This window comes from Apodemus sylvaticus, chromosome 6, assembly GCF_947179515.1.
Source record: "Apodemus sylvaticus chromosome 6, mApoSyl1.1, whole genome shotgun sequence".
In the NCBI taxonomy this organism is placed as follows: domain Eukaryota; kingdom Metazoa; phylum Chordata; class Mammalia; order Rodentia; family Muridae; genus Apodemus; species Apodemus sylvaticus.
Genome location: NC_067477.1, coordinates 135034119 through 135048508, shown reverse-complemented (window position 1 = coordinate 135048508; position 14390 = coordinate 135034119). Strand labels below are relative to the sequence as shown.

The 14390-nt window shown below is 48.7% G+C and overlaps 1 protein-coding gene across 1 annotated transcript; it reads left to right on the top strand.

Moving 5' to 3' along the window:
- The first annotated feature begins 5541 nt into the window (after positions 1-5541).
- Atp6v1e2 (ATPase H+ transporting V1 subunit E2) lies at positions 5542-14390 on the top strand. Its single transcript, XM_052184807.1, has 2 exons — positions 5542-5668; positions 13457-14390. Exon 2 carries the CDS (start codon positions 13556-13558, stop codon positions 14234-14236), a length of 681 nt encoding a protein of 226 aa, XP_052040767.1. The 5' UTR covers positions 5542-5668; positions 13457-13555; the 3' UTR covers positions 14237-14390.

Here is a 14390-nt window from a genome sequence, read left to right as displayed (position 1 = left end):
TCAACCTATGGGTTGCAACACCTTTGGGGGTAGGATTTCAGACAATATCCTGCATATCAGATATTTATATTACGATTCATAACAGTAGCAAAAATTCAGGTATGAAGTAGCATTGAAAAAAAAATTTATGGTTAGGTGTAACTGCCCGCAGTTACAGCGAACGGGTTACCTAGAAGGGAAGCTGGGGATGTATGGGAAGGCGGCGAAAAGAGATGGAGACCAAGACAACATTGCTGTTCAAGGTCTCAAAGTTTAATGAAGAACTCCCAATATATAGGCAAGGGGAAAAGACTGGAAGCTTCTCAGCAGAACCAGTTCAGTTGCTCCTCAGGTGGCTGGTGTTTCTCAGAAAACTGCAGGTCCTTGAAGAACAAAGGGCTTCACCTTGGTCTGAGCATTCCATCCTGGTGTAGGGGATTATGGCTGACACAGGAGTTCCTGCTCAAAGGCTGGATGAGGAACTTCACATTGGTCATGTCAAGTTCCTGCCAGGTAGCATGACACCTCAGTAAAGCTCTCTACAGTTGGGGCTTGGCACAACGTGAGGCACTGTATTAAAGGGTCTGCAGCATCAGGAAGGTTGAGAACCACTGATCTAGTTTGTGAGTCTCAGTCTCAGTGGGAAGAGAAGAGCTAACCTTAAAGTATAGCTAGACATTACAGACTTAACCATCCTTGCCAAACTCATGAGTTAGTGAGACTTGGGTTGACTGTCAGCTGCAGTCCTCAGAGGCTCAGCTCCAGTAGTGGGTATGTAAGTCAGTTCCTGACACAGGAAGTGGCATCTCAGAGCTGGCAGTGGTTTAGATGTGGTATGATTAGTTCCTGGTTCAGAGTGACAGGTGTGCACGTGGACTGTGGACAGCTGAGGGACAGCGACAGTACTGGAAGAGGTTATCTTGCCAGAAAAGCTCTGAGGTATGTGCTGGACATCATGTCACGCTGATCTTCAACAGCTCCTCTAGCCTCTCTGCAACCCCACATGCTCTCTCTGATTCTCTTAGGAGTCTCCACACCTTTTCAGTTTAATCAGCCATGGTTTCTGTGGCTTATAACCAGCCTCCTGAGAAGGGGTGGACAAACAGATAACCACACTGAACGTACTTCGTGTAATCAATGGAGCCTTGTTTACTTTTACCATGCAAGCAGCAGCACTGGACTGTTCTTTCTGATGTAAGTAACTTGAAAACAGCACCGACTGGATAACATTGTTGTTTCCCAAATGCTAAACTGTATGTAGTCCAGGGCCAAGCTCCTGAAGAAAGGAACAGAATAAAGTAAGCCCTGCTGCCTAACTTCCTGTAGAAGCATTTTATTAATGGGAGCACCAAGCAGAAGACTTGGGGGGAACTGGGGAGACTTTCCAAGACCAGGTATCACAGAGGAGAAGGTATGGATGCGCAAAGGGCCCCTGGACCCCTGGTCTGTTGCTGACAACCAAGCTGCCTGTGTACTGTGAGCTTTCAGAGGCTAAGCAAAGGACAAAGGCTCACAGTGCTCCAGGAGATGTTTGGGTTTCAACTAGCCAAGGAAAAGAGACCTTAGTGAATTTAATAGTCCAGGGAATTCAATGGTGGCTCCAGTAGACGGGTTATATAGCTCTAGCATCAAGGTGACTTTAGACATTTCCCCAACAAGGTTTAGAAATAAGCCTTGGAAGGAGCAGGTTCACTATAAACACTGCCAGGTAAAAGGAATCTGCATTTTTAAAATAACAAAATACAGGTGTCCAGCAACAAACAAACAAACAAACAAACCACCAAAAAACAAAAACCAACCCGATAAAAGTGACAGCGCATACATGTGGGCAGGTGCTGCGGCAACCACAGGGAGTGCAGTAAACAGAAACAAAACATGGATGACAACACAGGCAATTAGCAGACACGTTTACAATATGCACAAAGATTTAAAGGAAAGCTTGAACATAATGTGGAGGAAAATAGAAAAGTTATTTTTAGAACCACATAGAGGTTTTAGACCTGAAATGTTCACTACTCGAAGGGAGTAATTCACTGGACATTGAAAAGAAAACAACAGTTGACACGGGAGGCTTAGCAATAGAAGCCATCCAAACTAAAGAACACGTACATAAGGCGAGAAACACACACGTATGCATGCACACACCCATGCACACACACCTCACACATAGCAACAGTCAATGATTTTATGTGCACATAAATTTGGAATCTAAAAAGGGGGTAATAATTTCAAGTCATTCCAGTTTTATGAAAATTATTAATCAAGAATTTCAACATATGCAGAGCAAGGGAGACCACAAAGTAAAACCTCATCACAAAAGCTTCATAACGGAATCACCGAAAATTAATAATAAAAAGAAAAAAGTGGTGATTAGAAAGAAAAGATTGGGAGAGCAAAAAAGAAAAAAAGAGATCATGTTCCAAACAACAAAGGCGGAAGAACCAACGTCTCGCCTGCAGTAATGCAGACCTGAGCTCACTGTAAGAGAATCTTTATAGTGTTGAACAGAAGAAAAGAAAACATCATAATTTAGATTCTATAGTCAGCAAAAACTATCCTCCAAAATGGAAGGCAAAAGTAACTTGTTTTTTTCAGATATCAAAACAATTTTAGAAGATAAGTGACCATCTAAACCAAAATAAAAGATTTTGCTTAGTTTATAACATCTACAGAGATAAAATTATAATAAAAATAACACACCAACAAAAAAACCCCAGAAGTACGTTTTCATAAAGTATCCTATATCATTCATTAAGTAATACTTTGGTAGTTTGAATGAGAGTGGCTCCCATCGGCTCATATTTGAATACTTGGTCCCCAGTTGGTAGTACTGTTTAAGAAGAATTAGATGTGTGGCCTGCCTTGCTGGAGGCGGTGCATATCCTGGGTGGGCTTTGAGGCTGCAAGAACCTCTGCTTCACCCACAGTGACATCACCCACAGTGACTTCACCCACAATGCACTTCACCCGCAGTGACATCACCCACAGTGCACGTTCTGTTTCCCACTCGTCTCATCTCTGGCTTCTGCTCCTCTGCTGTCATGAATCCTAACCCTCTGGAGCCATAAGCCTAAAATACATGCTTGTCTACAAGCTGCCTTGGTCATGGTGTTCTATCACATCAATACACAAGTAACTGGGACGGTACAGTGTGGTTTGAGTGTTGCCTCCGTCAGTCTGTCCCTGAGATCTTAAAAGAAAAGGTGCTAGATTGGTTGATTTATTAATAGCCAGTGTGCGTTGCTCATATGGATATCTTGGGAAGGTCAGGATCAAAACATGACAGACTTTACTACCTCTGGAAAGGGCCAGTCTCTGCTACCAAGATGGCGCTACTGCATCTACTCTGGAGGAAGAGAAGAACAAAAAGAGAATGGAAAAAGGCAGGGTGTGTATGAACCCACAAACCTTACGAGAGCACTTGCTGTGGCCACACATTCTTTGCCCTTCAAAATCTAAGAACAGCAAGGGATAATTCAAGGAGAAAGGTCTATTGTCCACATAAATGGGGATGTCGACATGAGAACCTTTGTGTTGCAGGACCTGAGAGAGGGTTGGTGAACAGGAGAAGTGGAGTCTGGATTCCTAAGACATAAGTAAGCAAACGCCCAGCTAGGAACATGTCCAGTGCAACCCCACCCTGAGAGCCATCCTGAGCCCACCATCATCTCCTGCTCAGTCCTGTCTGCTTCCCTGCCACCATCCTGGTCTCTCACACGTCCAGGCGTCCTGGTCCCACAGGTCACAGCATGCTGGTATCAGGCTGCACAGTCTGGGAGGACCTTTAACTAAGTGTGGGGACTTCCAGAAAGTTGCGTAGATCCAAAGCTAACTTACGGCTTATAACATCCCACATTTCATGGCTAAACAGGTTGTAAATATACTAAAATAATTTTGCTAGCTTGGTAAAACCTCTTCACTTTGGACTCCCTTAGGGAAGGCATCCCAAGCCTGTCGCTCTGACCTCCTGATTCGGTATCTGGAGGTCTTATGCCGGGGACTGTGGGTTCCAGCAGGACCACTCTGGTTGGCCTTGTTCTTTACTTGAGTATCGGTTAGAATCATCACAACTGTACAGTCACCACTTTGAGTAGAACAGTCTTAGAAGCCACCAGACAGATCCATATAACTCCCTCATACTCTACAAATTCTCTTGGATCCCTGTGCTCTGGCAATCTAGGCTGAGGTGCCCACACAGGCAAGCCACTGTGTCCCTCTCCCCACAACCCTCTCATTCTGACAAAGGACTGGAGACCCCCAAGGCTGTTGGCAATTTATAGGGGGCACTATGTCTTCAGCAGCCAGCCACTCCTGTGTACTCCATGAGTAGTCACGGTGAGATCGCTGCATCATGCTGACCTCCATGGGGAGTAAAGAAAAGGGGAGGGGCTGGAGAGATGGCTCAGTGGTTAGAGCACTGACTGCTCTTCCAGAGGTCCTGAGTTCAATTCCCAGCAACCACATGGTGGCTCACAACCATCTGTAATGGGATCTGATGCCCTCTTCTGGTGTTTCTGAAGAGAACAACAGAGTACTCACATACATTAAAAAAGTAAATAAATCAATCTAGGAAGGAAGGGAGGGAGGGAGGGAGGAAGGAGAGGAGAAGTAGCTCTCCTCCCACTACTTGAAGAGAGCCTGGATATGCTTGGGATGATGTGTAATAGACATTTATATTCTCTTCCTTGCAAACCAGAACTTGCCCTGTGCCAGAGGTTGAGCTGTGTCTCTAAGAGACACGTGAGGAGAGTGAATTTGGTGACAGGGCAGGGCTCGCTCTGGACTCGTCACTTAAGGCCGTGGGCTAATGACAGGCATGCTGCCACTTGTCCCAGGGAGCACTTGCCGTCCTTCCTGGCGCTATTCTAGGCTTGCAGGCCAGAACCTCGGACATGCCCTGGAGACTTCCTCATGACCCAGGGCCACTTCCCCACGGGTGGGTAGAGGAGTCTGGCTCTGTGCCCGTCAGAGGGAGGGACCTTGGAGCCGAGGCCAGGGAAGCTAAGCTACGCTCTGCAGGGTCAAACTCACACAGCACTCTCTGTCATTTTCAGTTCCATTGTAAGCGTGGCAGAGTACAACATTTCTCTTTTGCAGATGGGACTTCTCTGTGTCAAAGCCATCTGGCCCTGTGCTGTCACCACAACACAAACTATAGTCACCTAGAAAGAGGCAATCTCAATTACAGATCCCTAGATTGGCCTAAGGGCACATCTGTGGAACTAAACTAACTCTCACTCTCACTCTCCCTCTCCCTCTCCCCTTCCCCTCCCCCTTTTCTTCCCCCTCCCCCTTCCCTCTCTGTTTCTTTTGTTGTTTGCTTGTTTGTTTTTCAAGACAGGGTTTTCCTGTGTAGGCCTGGCTGTCCTGAAACACTCTGTAGACCAGGCTGGCCTTGAACTCACAGAGATCCAACTGCCTCTGTCTCCCAACAGCTAGGATTAAAGGTAAGTACCACCACTGCCTGCCTTTGTTGAGCATTTTCTTGTTTAGTCATTAGTGTGGGAGCCCCAGCCCACTGTGGGCGGTGCCATCCCTGGGCAGGTCCAGGGCTGTGAAGGAAGCAGGCCGAGCAAGCCACCCACAGGGCATGATTTCTCCAGGTTCCTGCCTTGACTTCCCTCGTGATGGGCTGTGAGCTGTAGGAGGAAGGAAACCTTCTCAATTCATTTTATCTCATCAACAGGAAGTAAGTTGGGACTGGAGCTGGAGTAGAGAATGGGTTGTTATGACGACAGCCCAGGCCGCGGTGTTTAGGCCGCACGACAGCCCAGGCCGCGGTGTTTAGGGAGAGACACATGGTTTGGCACCATGTGGCAGAATTGTAGTCCCTAAAGAAGCCAGGCAAGGCCACCGGTGATGGTGCAGCCACAGTTGCATGGGGGGCCCAGCATCTTGGAGAAGCCCTGTTATTTCAAGGTGGTTTGTGTTGTGTCACCTGGAGGTGAGACGGAACTGGGGTGGACACTGTCCCTGGGAACCAAGCTCTGCTAATCTGAAGCAAACTGCTCTTGGGGAGAATCAAACCTCTCTGGAGTGCTGCTTTGACAGGCCTGCTCTGCAGATGGCTTTTAGAAGAAGCTAAGCTGTGGATTCTTAATATAATTATCTTAGAAGAAACGTCTCCTGTCCTTGGCTGTCTCACTCTTCCTTTTGCTGCCTGGCCCCTGCATGCATTTCACTTCCTTCAGCCTGCGACAGAACTTGCTCAGTCCCTGGGACGGCGATGGCGGCTGCACGAATCATCATCAGCCCTGACGAAGCCTATGCTTTTCAGACACTTTCTCTCTGGGAGTGGGCTTTTACTTCCACCTAGTCTAATGAATGTGCTCTCCTACTTACCCTGCTTCCGGCTTGCTCCTGAGAGAGAACTTGACGGCATATGGCTCCTGCTGTCCCCCAGCCTCACCCCCAGCCCAGCGGCTTTGCCCTGTGAGGGCTGCACCCAAGTGTCAAATCTGATACTTTGTATCTCTCTTCCCCTCTCATTACTGAGAGCTTGTTTCTCAACCGGGCCTCCTCTCTGCTCACTGCCTGCTTTATCACCTCCTGCCACCACCTGGTGAATCTTTCTAGACCAGTCAGTGTTCGGGCAAATTACAACCCTATTTGGAAGCCGCAGGGTCTGTGACTCAACTGAAACCTATAGCTATGTGATGTGAGTGTCACCTTTCCCTTTCTCACCTTGAGTGGCAGGTGCCTTTCCACACATTTTAGTCAGTGGCCTTTCTGGGCATCTCCGGTCACTCCTAAAAACTGGGTCTTCCAAGAGGATAGTGAGGAATAGCCTGGTGTGAGCAGCCTCCACTGTCACCTGAGGCTGTGGTGTCCCAATCCTTGCTGCCGCCTAGGGTTATGTCTGGATAAATGATGCAGCAGCAGCAGCAGCAGCAGCAGCAAGAGTTTGTATCAATGTGACTCTTGACCCACCCACCAAAGGCCATGTGGATATCCCTGGTCTGGACTTCTGCCTGGCCATGTCGCTGTCCCAGGGCTGCAGAGACCTCCTCCTGCCCTCGTCTGGGCAGTGCAGAGAGCTGGCCCTGGAGCCATGTGTCTCCGGAGAGCTGGCGAGGTGGCCAGTTCAGCTACCACCCGGGGCCAGATCCAGGCCTTTGCATTGGCCCACTCCAACATCTGCCCCATCTTTGAACTGCTGGAGCGAGTGCAGGAGCTGGTTCTGCAGATCCAAACCTCCAGGATCTCCATGACACTGGGCAACAACAGGATATCCGAGAGGAGTCCTGGTGAGGATCCAGTATCGAAGCGTAGCAGAGAGCAGAAGCCAGGCTTGAACCAGACCACTGATTCATTACAATGAACATTTGCAGTGAAGCAAAAGGACGTGTTGTGAGCACTCCACAGCTTCCACTCGAGATTTGTTTTTGTTTTTATTATCATTCTTTGTATTCCTTTGTGTTTTCTTTTGGGGGAGGGGAGGTTGCAAGGGCAGAGGGCAGATATGGAGGGACAGAGAGATTAGAATTGGGCTACATGATGTGAAAGTCACAGAGAATCAATAAAACATTGAGAGAGTGAGATAGACAGACAGACAGACAGACACACACACACACACACACACACACACACACACACAGAGAGAGAGAGAGAGAGAGAGAGAGAGAGAATTTGGTCTCTATGCAGTCTTGACCATTCCTATCAATTTGGATTACATTCTCTCTCTCTCTCTCTCTCTCTCTTGAGACAGGGTTTCTCTGTGTAGCCCTGGCTGTCCTGAAACTCACTCTGTAGACCAGGCTGGCCTCGAACTCAGAGATCCGCCTGCCTCTGCCTCCCAAGTGCTGGGATTAAAGGTGTGTGCCACCACTGCCTGGCCCTTTGGATACATTCTCAATTGTGGAGTCTACCCATGTCCTGTCTTTTTCAGGTATCTTACACCACATTAAGGCACTATAGTGGATCCCCCTGAAGCCTCATTTGGGGGTGGGGTCTGAGCATCTCTAATGTCTGTGTACCCCTCCATTCACCCTCACCCTCTTGTCCCCCTAGTCTGTATTTTACTGCCAACACGCAGACGTTTGAAACCCCGCGCTTGAAGACTGAGCTGTCTGCAGGGCAGCACACTAACAGAGCCTCTGATGGACGTGGGAAGGGACTGGGGCCAGAGCCCTTCACTTACATAGCTCCACAGACATCACTGATGCCTCACCCTGCTCTGTGATTGCCAGCTTACAAATTGAGTCTCCCTTCACACCAAGGCCTTGGGAGCCAGAGCCGCCACCTGCCTTAGTGGCTGTTCCTTTGCCTGTCTATATCTGCCCAGCGGCCCACACATGTCAGCTGGCATTTGCTGAAAGATGGAGAAGGGGAACCCCCCTCCCATGTATTTAATTCTGAACCCCCCTCCAAGGGATTTCCTAAATTTCTTCACCTACTTCCTGGACTCTACATGTTGCCCCGTGCTTCAAACCCTGGAAAACCCCCTTCCTCTTGTTATTTGGCAATCCCTAAGTGGCTGGAGGCTGGAGGCTGGTCCTGCTTCCCCTTTCACGGGCAGAGAGACCATGCCTTATGCATCTGGCCTCAGGCACGCTACAGACGCAGCTAGAATGCAGGATGGTTGTTTCAGGACCTGGGCGGGCGGGGTTCCTGGCTCACTTCTAAGATGGACACGGCTTCACCTGGGTGAAGACCTGAAGAAACAGAGACTTCCAAGCTCAGACTCCCCCAGGACCTTTCCCATACCCACAAGTACAAAACCACGAGTTCTGAAATGTCCCCTTCACTGTCACGGTTGGGCCTTCTGCAGGGCTGTCAACATTCCTTGCTTAAAAATTTCTTTCTTTTGTGTGGAAGTGTTGGTATAATGGCATGAACGTGCCACGCACATGTCTGGAGGCCAGGGGACAACTTGTGGGAGTCTGTTCTCTACTTTCATCATGTGGATCTTAGGAACTGAACTCAGGTCATCAGGTTTGGTGGCAAGCACCTTTACCTACTGATATATCTTGGAGGCCCTTCCTTTCTTGACTTAGGTGATAGTTACCAAGTATTTGGCTGGTAGTAAGTCATTAAACTGCACATTTGCATTCTGTGTACTTTTTCTGGTTGTGTGTTGTATTTTACAATATAAGAGGACAAAAGAGAGAGAAAGAACATTTTTTCTGACTCCAAGTCCAATCCCAGGGAAGAAGCATCCCTCTGCACCTGCCTCCGCGAAGTCCCCGGGCCTGGGCCCAGCTCTGAGTTGTCACTGTCCCCACTGAGACACAAACACTTCCACACAAAATAAGCTAATGGTTTTTAACAAGGAATGTTGACTGTACTGCAGTTGCCCCTGCTGTGACTGTGGAGGGCACATTTCAGAATTCGTGGTTTTGTATTCATGGGCGTCATTTTAAAGAGGAGCCCAGAGGACCAAGAAGCAGTGTGATTCAAACTGGGTCCGAAAGTAAAGGTGAGATTTAGCCGAGTGGACATTGTGCTTGAGGGATCGGTGTGAACAAACCTTGCTGAGTACAACTGGGCTTGTGTATCGGGGTCTGAAGCAGCAAAGATACCTTGCTGCTGTGTGTAGGGTAGAGGCTGGGGGATGTCTGCCTGACCCTGCTGCCCCAGCCCCAAACGTGGGCAAATGCCACTTCCAAGGCCTTGTGCAAAAGCAATCATGAGGTTTCTCAGTTTGGTTGGCTGTTTTGCTTAAATTCACAGGCCCGTGTGAGCTCATAATCTCTGTCCCAGACAGGCAGAAAGTTACATCTGCCAGACACGTGACATGGATACTGAGTTCCTGGAGACATTTTTGCTCCAACCCTGAAATTCAGCCCAGCCCCTCCAGCCCTGAATTTCAGCCCAGCCTCCCAGCCCTGAATTTTAGCCCAGCCCACCCAACAGCTGCTTCCAAGTCCAGTACCAAGGAACCCTGGTGCCCAGGGAGAGAGCCACAAGACTTGTGGACTGCAGCATCAGGCAGGGGGATTGCGACAAGCTATGAGATGATCCACCCTCTTCCCCAGACCAGAGCCTTGGAGTTCAGAACTTCACCCACCATCTCTGAGGGTCTAGCTGTGTCTGGACTGGGGACAAGGGCACAGAGACATGTTAGAAAAGTCCATGAACTCCAGACAGGGTTACTAAGTTTAACAAAGAGGCCAAGCTAGTGAGTCAGACCTGATCAGGATCCTTTACATTCAAACAGGGGCCGCGATGAGGAACAGCACCCAAATTCAAACAGGGTTGTCTATGGCACGACAACCGACTCTGTGCACCACTGTGATAAAACTCCCTTTCATTTAAGCAAAGGCCACACAATGTAGATGTTGTCACAGTCCACGGGGAGGGGAATAGGAGCTGCTTCAGAAAAATCACATGTATGGTCAGTGAGGAGCAGGGCCTTCAGGCAGCCTCACTGGGGAGCCTTCACAGTGGAAGCCGGCCCTGATTGGGCACAGAGAGGTGCCCACGTCATGAAGAGGAGCCCAGCAGCCCTGTGGCAGGAGTGGCTCTCTTAAAGGCCATCTGGTGAGTTGTCGTTAGACTGCTTTCTCATTAGACACTCTTCAGATTTGTCTCCACAAGCAACTTGCCTTCCATGAGAGGCCATGACCCACCAGCATGGCAGCTGTATTTTCATTAGTAAATTAATAAACTGGATGCCTGGGTCTACACACGTCTGTGAAGGGAAGCCCACCCGGAGTGGGGCCCACTCCGCGTCTACTTAATTGAGTTTCTGAGTATGCAAGGACAAGCCGGGACACGGCCCAGGTGCCAAGGAATCCTCTCTCTCTCTCTCGGGCTCTTCTCAGCAGAGCTGGCCAGCCTCCCCTCGGGGAGACTGGCTCTGTGAATTGGAGCTGGCTGCTCAGACGGCCGGAATCATCCGTTCAGAAGGATGTGGCAGAGCCAGGTTCCAGTGAGCATTCCAAGTTCCACAGTCTGTGTCAGACTCCGGCGCCAGACCGAAGGCAGTGCCTGCCAGGGAACCGGTAAGGGCTCGCCTGGTGTGTTTGTTCCTCCACACACACGCCCAGGGTGTCCTACATTTCACATCCCTTACCCTTTTATCCCTGGTGGTTCCAAAAGCTAGCAACCGTCGGCGTTAATTCAGAGAGCCTTTTAAAACTTCATTGACATGTCTTATGTAGGAGCAGGGAGTGGTTTTGCTCTATGGACAAAAAAAAAAAAAAAAGCTTAGTTTTCAAAAAAAAAAAAAAAAAACCTCCAAATAACATGAGATAAATAATATGCTTTTCAGAAAAGTTATTTTATTTAGGAACTACTATGTCGCTCTAGTCAGCCTGGAACTTACTCTATAGACAAGGCTGGCATCGGATTCACAGAGCCCTGCTGCCTCTGCCTCTCACGAGCTGGAGCAGAGGCATGAACCACCAGGCCTGGCCGTTCTGAGAATTCAAAATCACACGAATGTGTATTAGAGTACAGGTGGTAAGTTAGAGGAGAACTGACCGGAGCTGGGGTCTCGGGAGTGAACCCAGGGCCTCAGGCTTGGCGGCCACTCTTACCCACTGAGCCATCTTAGTGTTCCTGATTATGCCTCATATCTTTTTAATTCAATTATTCTTTAGCTCTAAAATTTGTTCAGTTCTTTTTATATTTTGAATATTCTCATTTTATTCAGATATTTTCTCGAGCCTGATGAGTTTTTTTGAGTTTTTTTATTAACTTCTTTGGTAATTTCATATGTGTGTATAATGCATTCTGCTCACAGGCATCCCCTCCCCCTTACCCTCCCCCCATACCCCCACCAGGCTTCCTGTCCTCTCACTAAATCTCCACCATATTTTCTTGACTTTTTGTTTGCTTTGTTGATTTGTTTTGTTTTGTTTGTGACCCACTGGGTCTAACAAGGTCACTCATGTGGACATGGATGGAGTGATGTTCTGTAGTGTGAGTGGGCGCCTGTGTCACTAAAGAAAGTCACGTTCTGTCCTGTAGCAGCTCAAGGCTTCCATTAGCTTTCCTGGGTGTGCGGAACCCCACTACCTTTCTCTCAGACCGAATGCTCATGAGTTCAGTCTTCTGCGGGCCCTGTGCAGGCCACTGCAGCGGTTGTACGCTCGCTAGTGTCATGGCCTTATCATGCCCATGGGATAGCATTTTATGTCTGTATGGAGTAGGAAAGATTTTTTTACTTCTTGTGTTTTCATTTTTTATTTTGTTGGTTTTTTGTGTTTTGTTTGTTTGTTTGTTTTTGGTGTGCAAGGATAAAGGTCAAGGTCAAGTGCGTATTAGGCAAATGTTCTACCACTGAATCATATCCCCAGTCTGAGGATTTTCCTCCTCCTCCTCTCCCTGTTCCTCCTCCTCTTCCTCTTCTTCCTCCTCTCCCTGTTCCTCCTCCTCTTTCTCTTCTTCTTCCTCTTCCTTCTCCTCCTCTCCCTGTTCCTCCTCCTCTTCCTCTTCTTCCTCCTGTTCCTCCTCCTGTTCCTCCTCCTTCTCTTCCTCCTGCTCCTTCTGCTACTGCTCCTTCTCCTTCTCACGGTCACCTTTGGAGGAGGATGTGTGTATGGTAGGGACCTGTGAGTGAGGATGCACACACATCATTGTCTCACATTCACAGAGGTCAGGGTGCAACCACAGACCTGGTTCTGTCCCTCCACCTTCACGAGGGTTCTGGGGATCAAACGCAGGTTCTCAGGATTGCTTGCAAGTGCTCTACTCTAGCCTCGAGGGCTTTTTAACATCCAGAATCGCAGATGGCACTGGCAGAACTTTGATGCATACATCAGAGCATGAGGAGCAGCAAGCATGGAGGGAGACCTTCAAACACAGACTTCTTCAACGCCTGCCAGGTGATCGAAATATACACACAAGCTTAGACACCATTCCTGCTGAAGGCTGCCTTCAGCCTCTTCAACCCCACACCTCTCATACTCTATGTCATAACAGGTTTTGTGAAGCCTTCTGCCTCCAAGCAGTCTTCCTGGATTGAATCCTGCATTACCAGGTTCTCATGAGTCTCCTCAGTCCCTCTCATCCCATGTGTTCATTTATTTTTTAACCTTTGGATTTTTTTAAAATTCTGTATGTATGGGGACTCGTTTGTATGTATGTCTGTGCTGCTGTGCCTGCAGAGGCTGTAAGAAGGTATCGGATCCCCTCGGACTAGAGTTACACGTAGCTGTGAGTTTCCATGTGAGTGCCGGGAATTGAACTCAGGTCTTACCGAGCCTTCTCTCCAGCCCCATGCTGAGACATTCTTTATGCTTAGGTATTGATTTGATATTTCCACTGCATTGATTTGCTACCTGAGTCTTAGATCATTGCTGCCTAGAGAACTCTGGCCTAGACTGGCCCTGACTTGCTGCTGTTGGGTGACAGTGAGTGGCGAGGGGCAGGACGGCAGAGGGTGACGCTTGGACTTCTCGAGGTTGGCTTCTTACAAATCACTTTGTCTCTGGACGTTGGTTGACTTATCTACAAACTGAGGGCTATCGAGATAGTCTCTGGTCTGCTTCCCTTCAGGCTCTGATTTCCTCCTTTGTGTTCTGCACAGGGAGGGAGTGGACATTAGCAATACCCTGGAAACTTGGCTCTATATTGAAGACACCAGAAGGTCACGGGCCCTCCCCTGCCTCCGCTTCTGAGAGCAGCCATGGCCCTGACTGACATAGATGTGCAAAAGCAGATCAAGCACATGATGGCCTTCATCGAGCAGGAAGCCAACGAGAAGGCGGAGGAGATAGACGCCAAGGCAGAGGAAGAGTTCAATATCGAGAAAGGCCGCCTGGTGCAGACCCAGCGCCTGAAGATCATGGATTATTTCGAGAAGAAGGAGAAACAAATCGAGCAGCAGAAAAAAATCCAGCTGTCCACCATGAGAAACCAGGCCCGGATCACAGTCCTGAGAGCCCGGGACAACCTCGTCTTAGAGTTGCTCAGAGATGCGAAGGTGAGACTCAGCAGAATTGTGTCGGATGAAGTTTTCTACCAGGATCTGCTGAACAAGCTCGTGCTCCAAGCCCTGCTCCGGCTGCTGGAGCCTGTGATGATTGTCCGCTGCAGGCCGCAGGACCTCCACCTGGTGGAGTCTGCCGTGCTGAGAGCCATCCCTCAGTACATGATGCTCTGCCAGAAGCATTTGGAGGTCCAGATTGACCAAACTGAATTCTTGGCCTCCAACGCCGCCGGAGGGGTGGAGGCCTATAGCAGCGATCAGAAAATAAAGGTTTCCAATACCCTGGAAAGTCGACTGAATCTCGCGGCCATGCAAAAGATGCCAGAGATACGAAGGTCTCTGTTTGGTGATAATGCAAACAGGAAGTTCTTTACATAAGGCTCTGGGAAGGGCCTGGGTTAAATGGCAGAGTCTTGCAAGCCTAAGTCATTTGGACAAAGGGAACTGGGCTGGGGGGTGTCATCTTCCTCTCTGCTCTTCCTTGGCCGCCATTTCTTAGCTCTGAATAGCTAAGAGCATTAAACATTGTTAC

Excerpts from the sequence above, each read along its gene's own strand:
- Atp6v1e2 (XM_052184807.1), top strand. The coding sequence starts at position 13,556 with ATGGCCCTGACTGACATAGATGTGCAAAAGCAGATCAAGCACATGATG.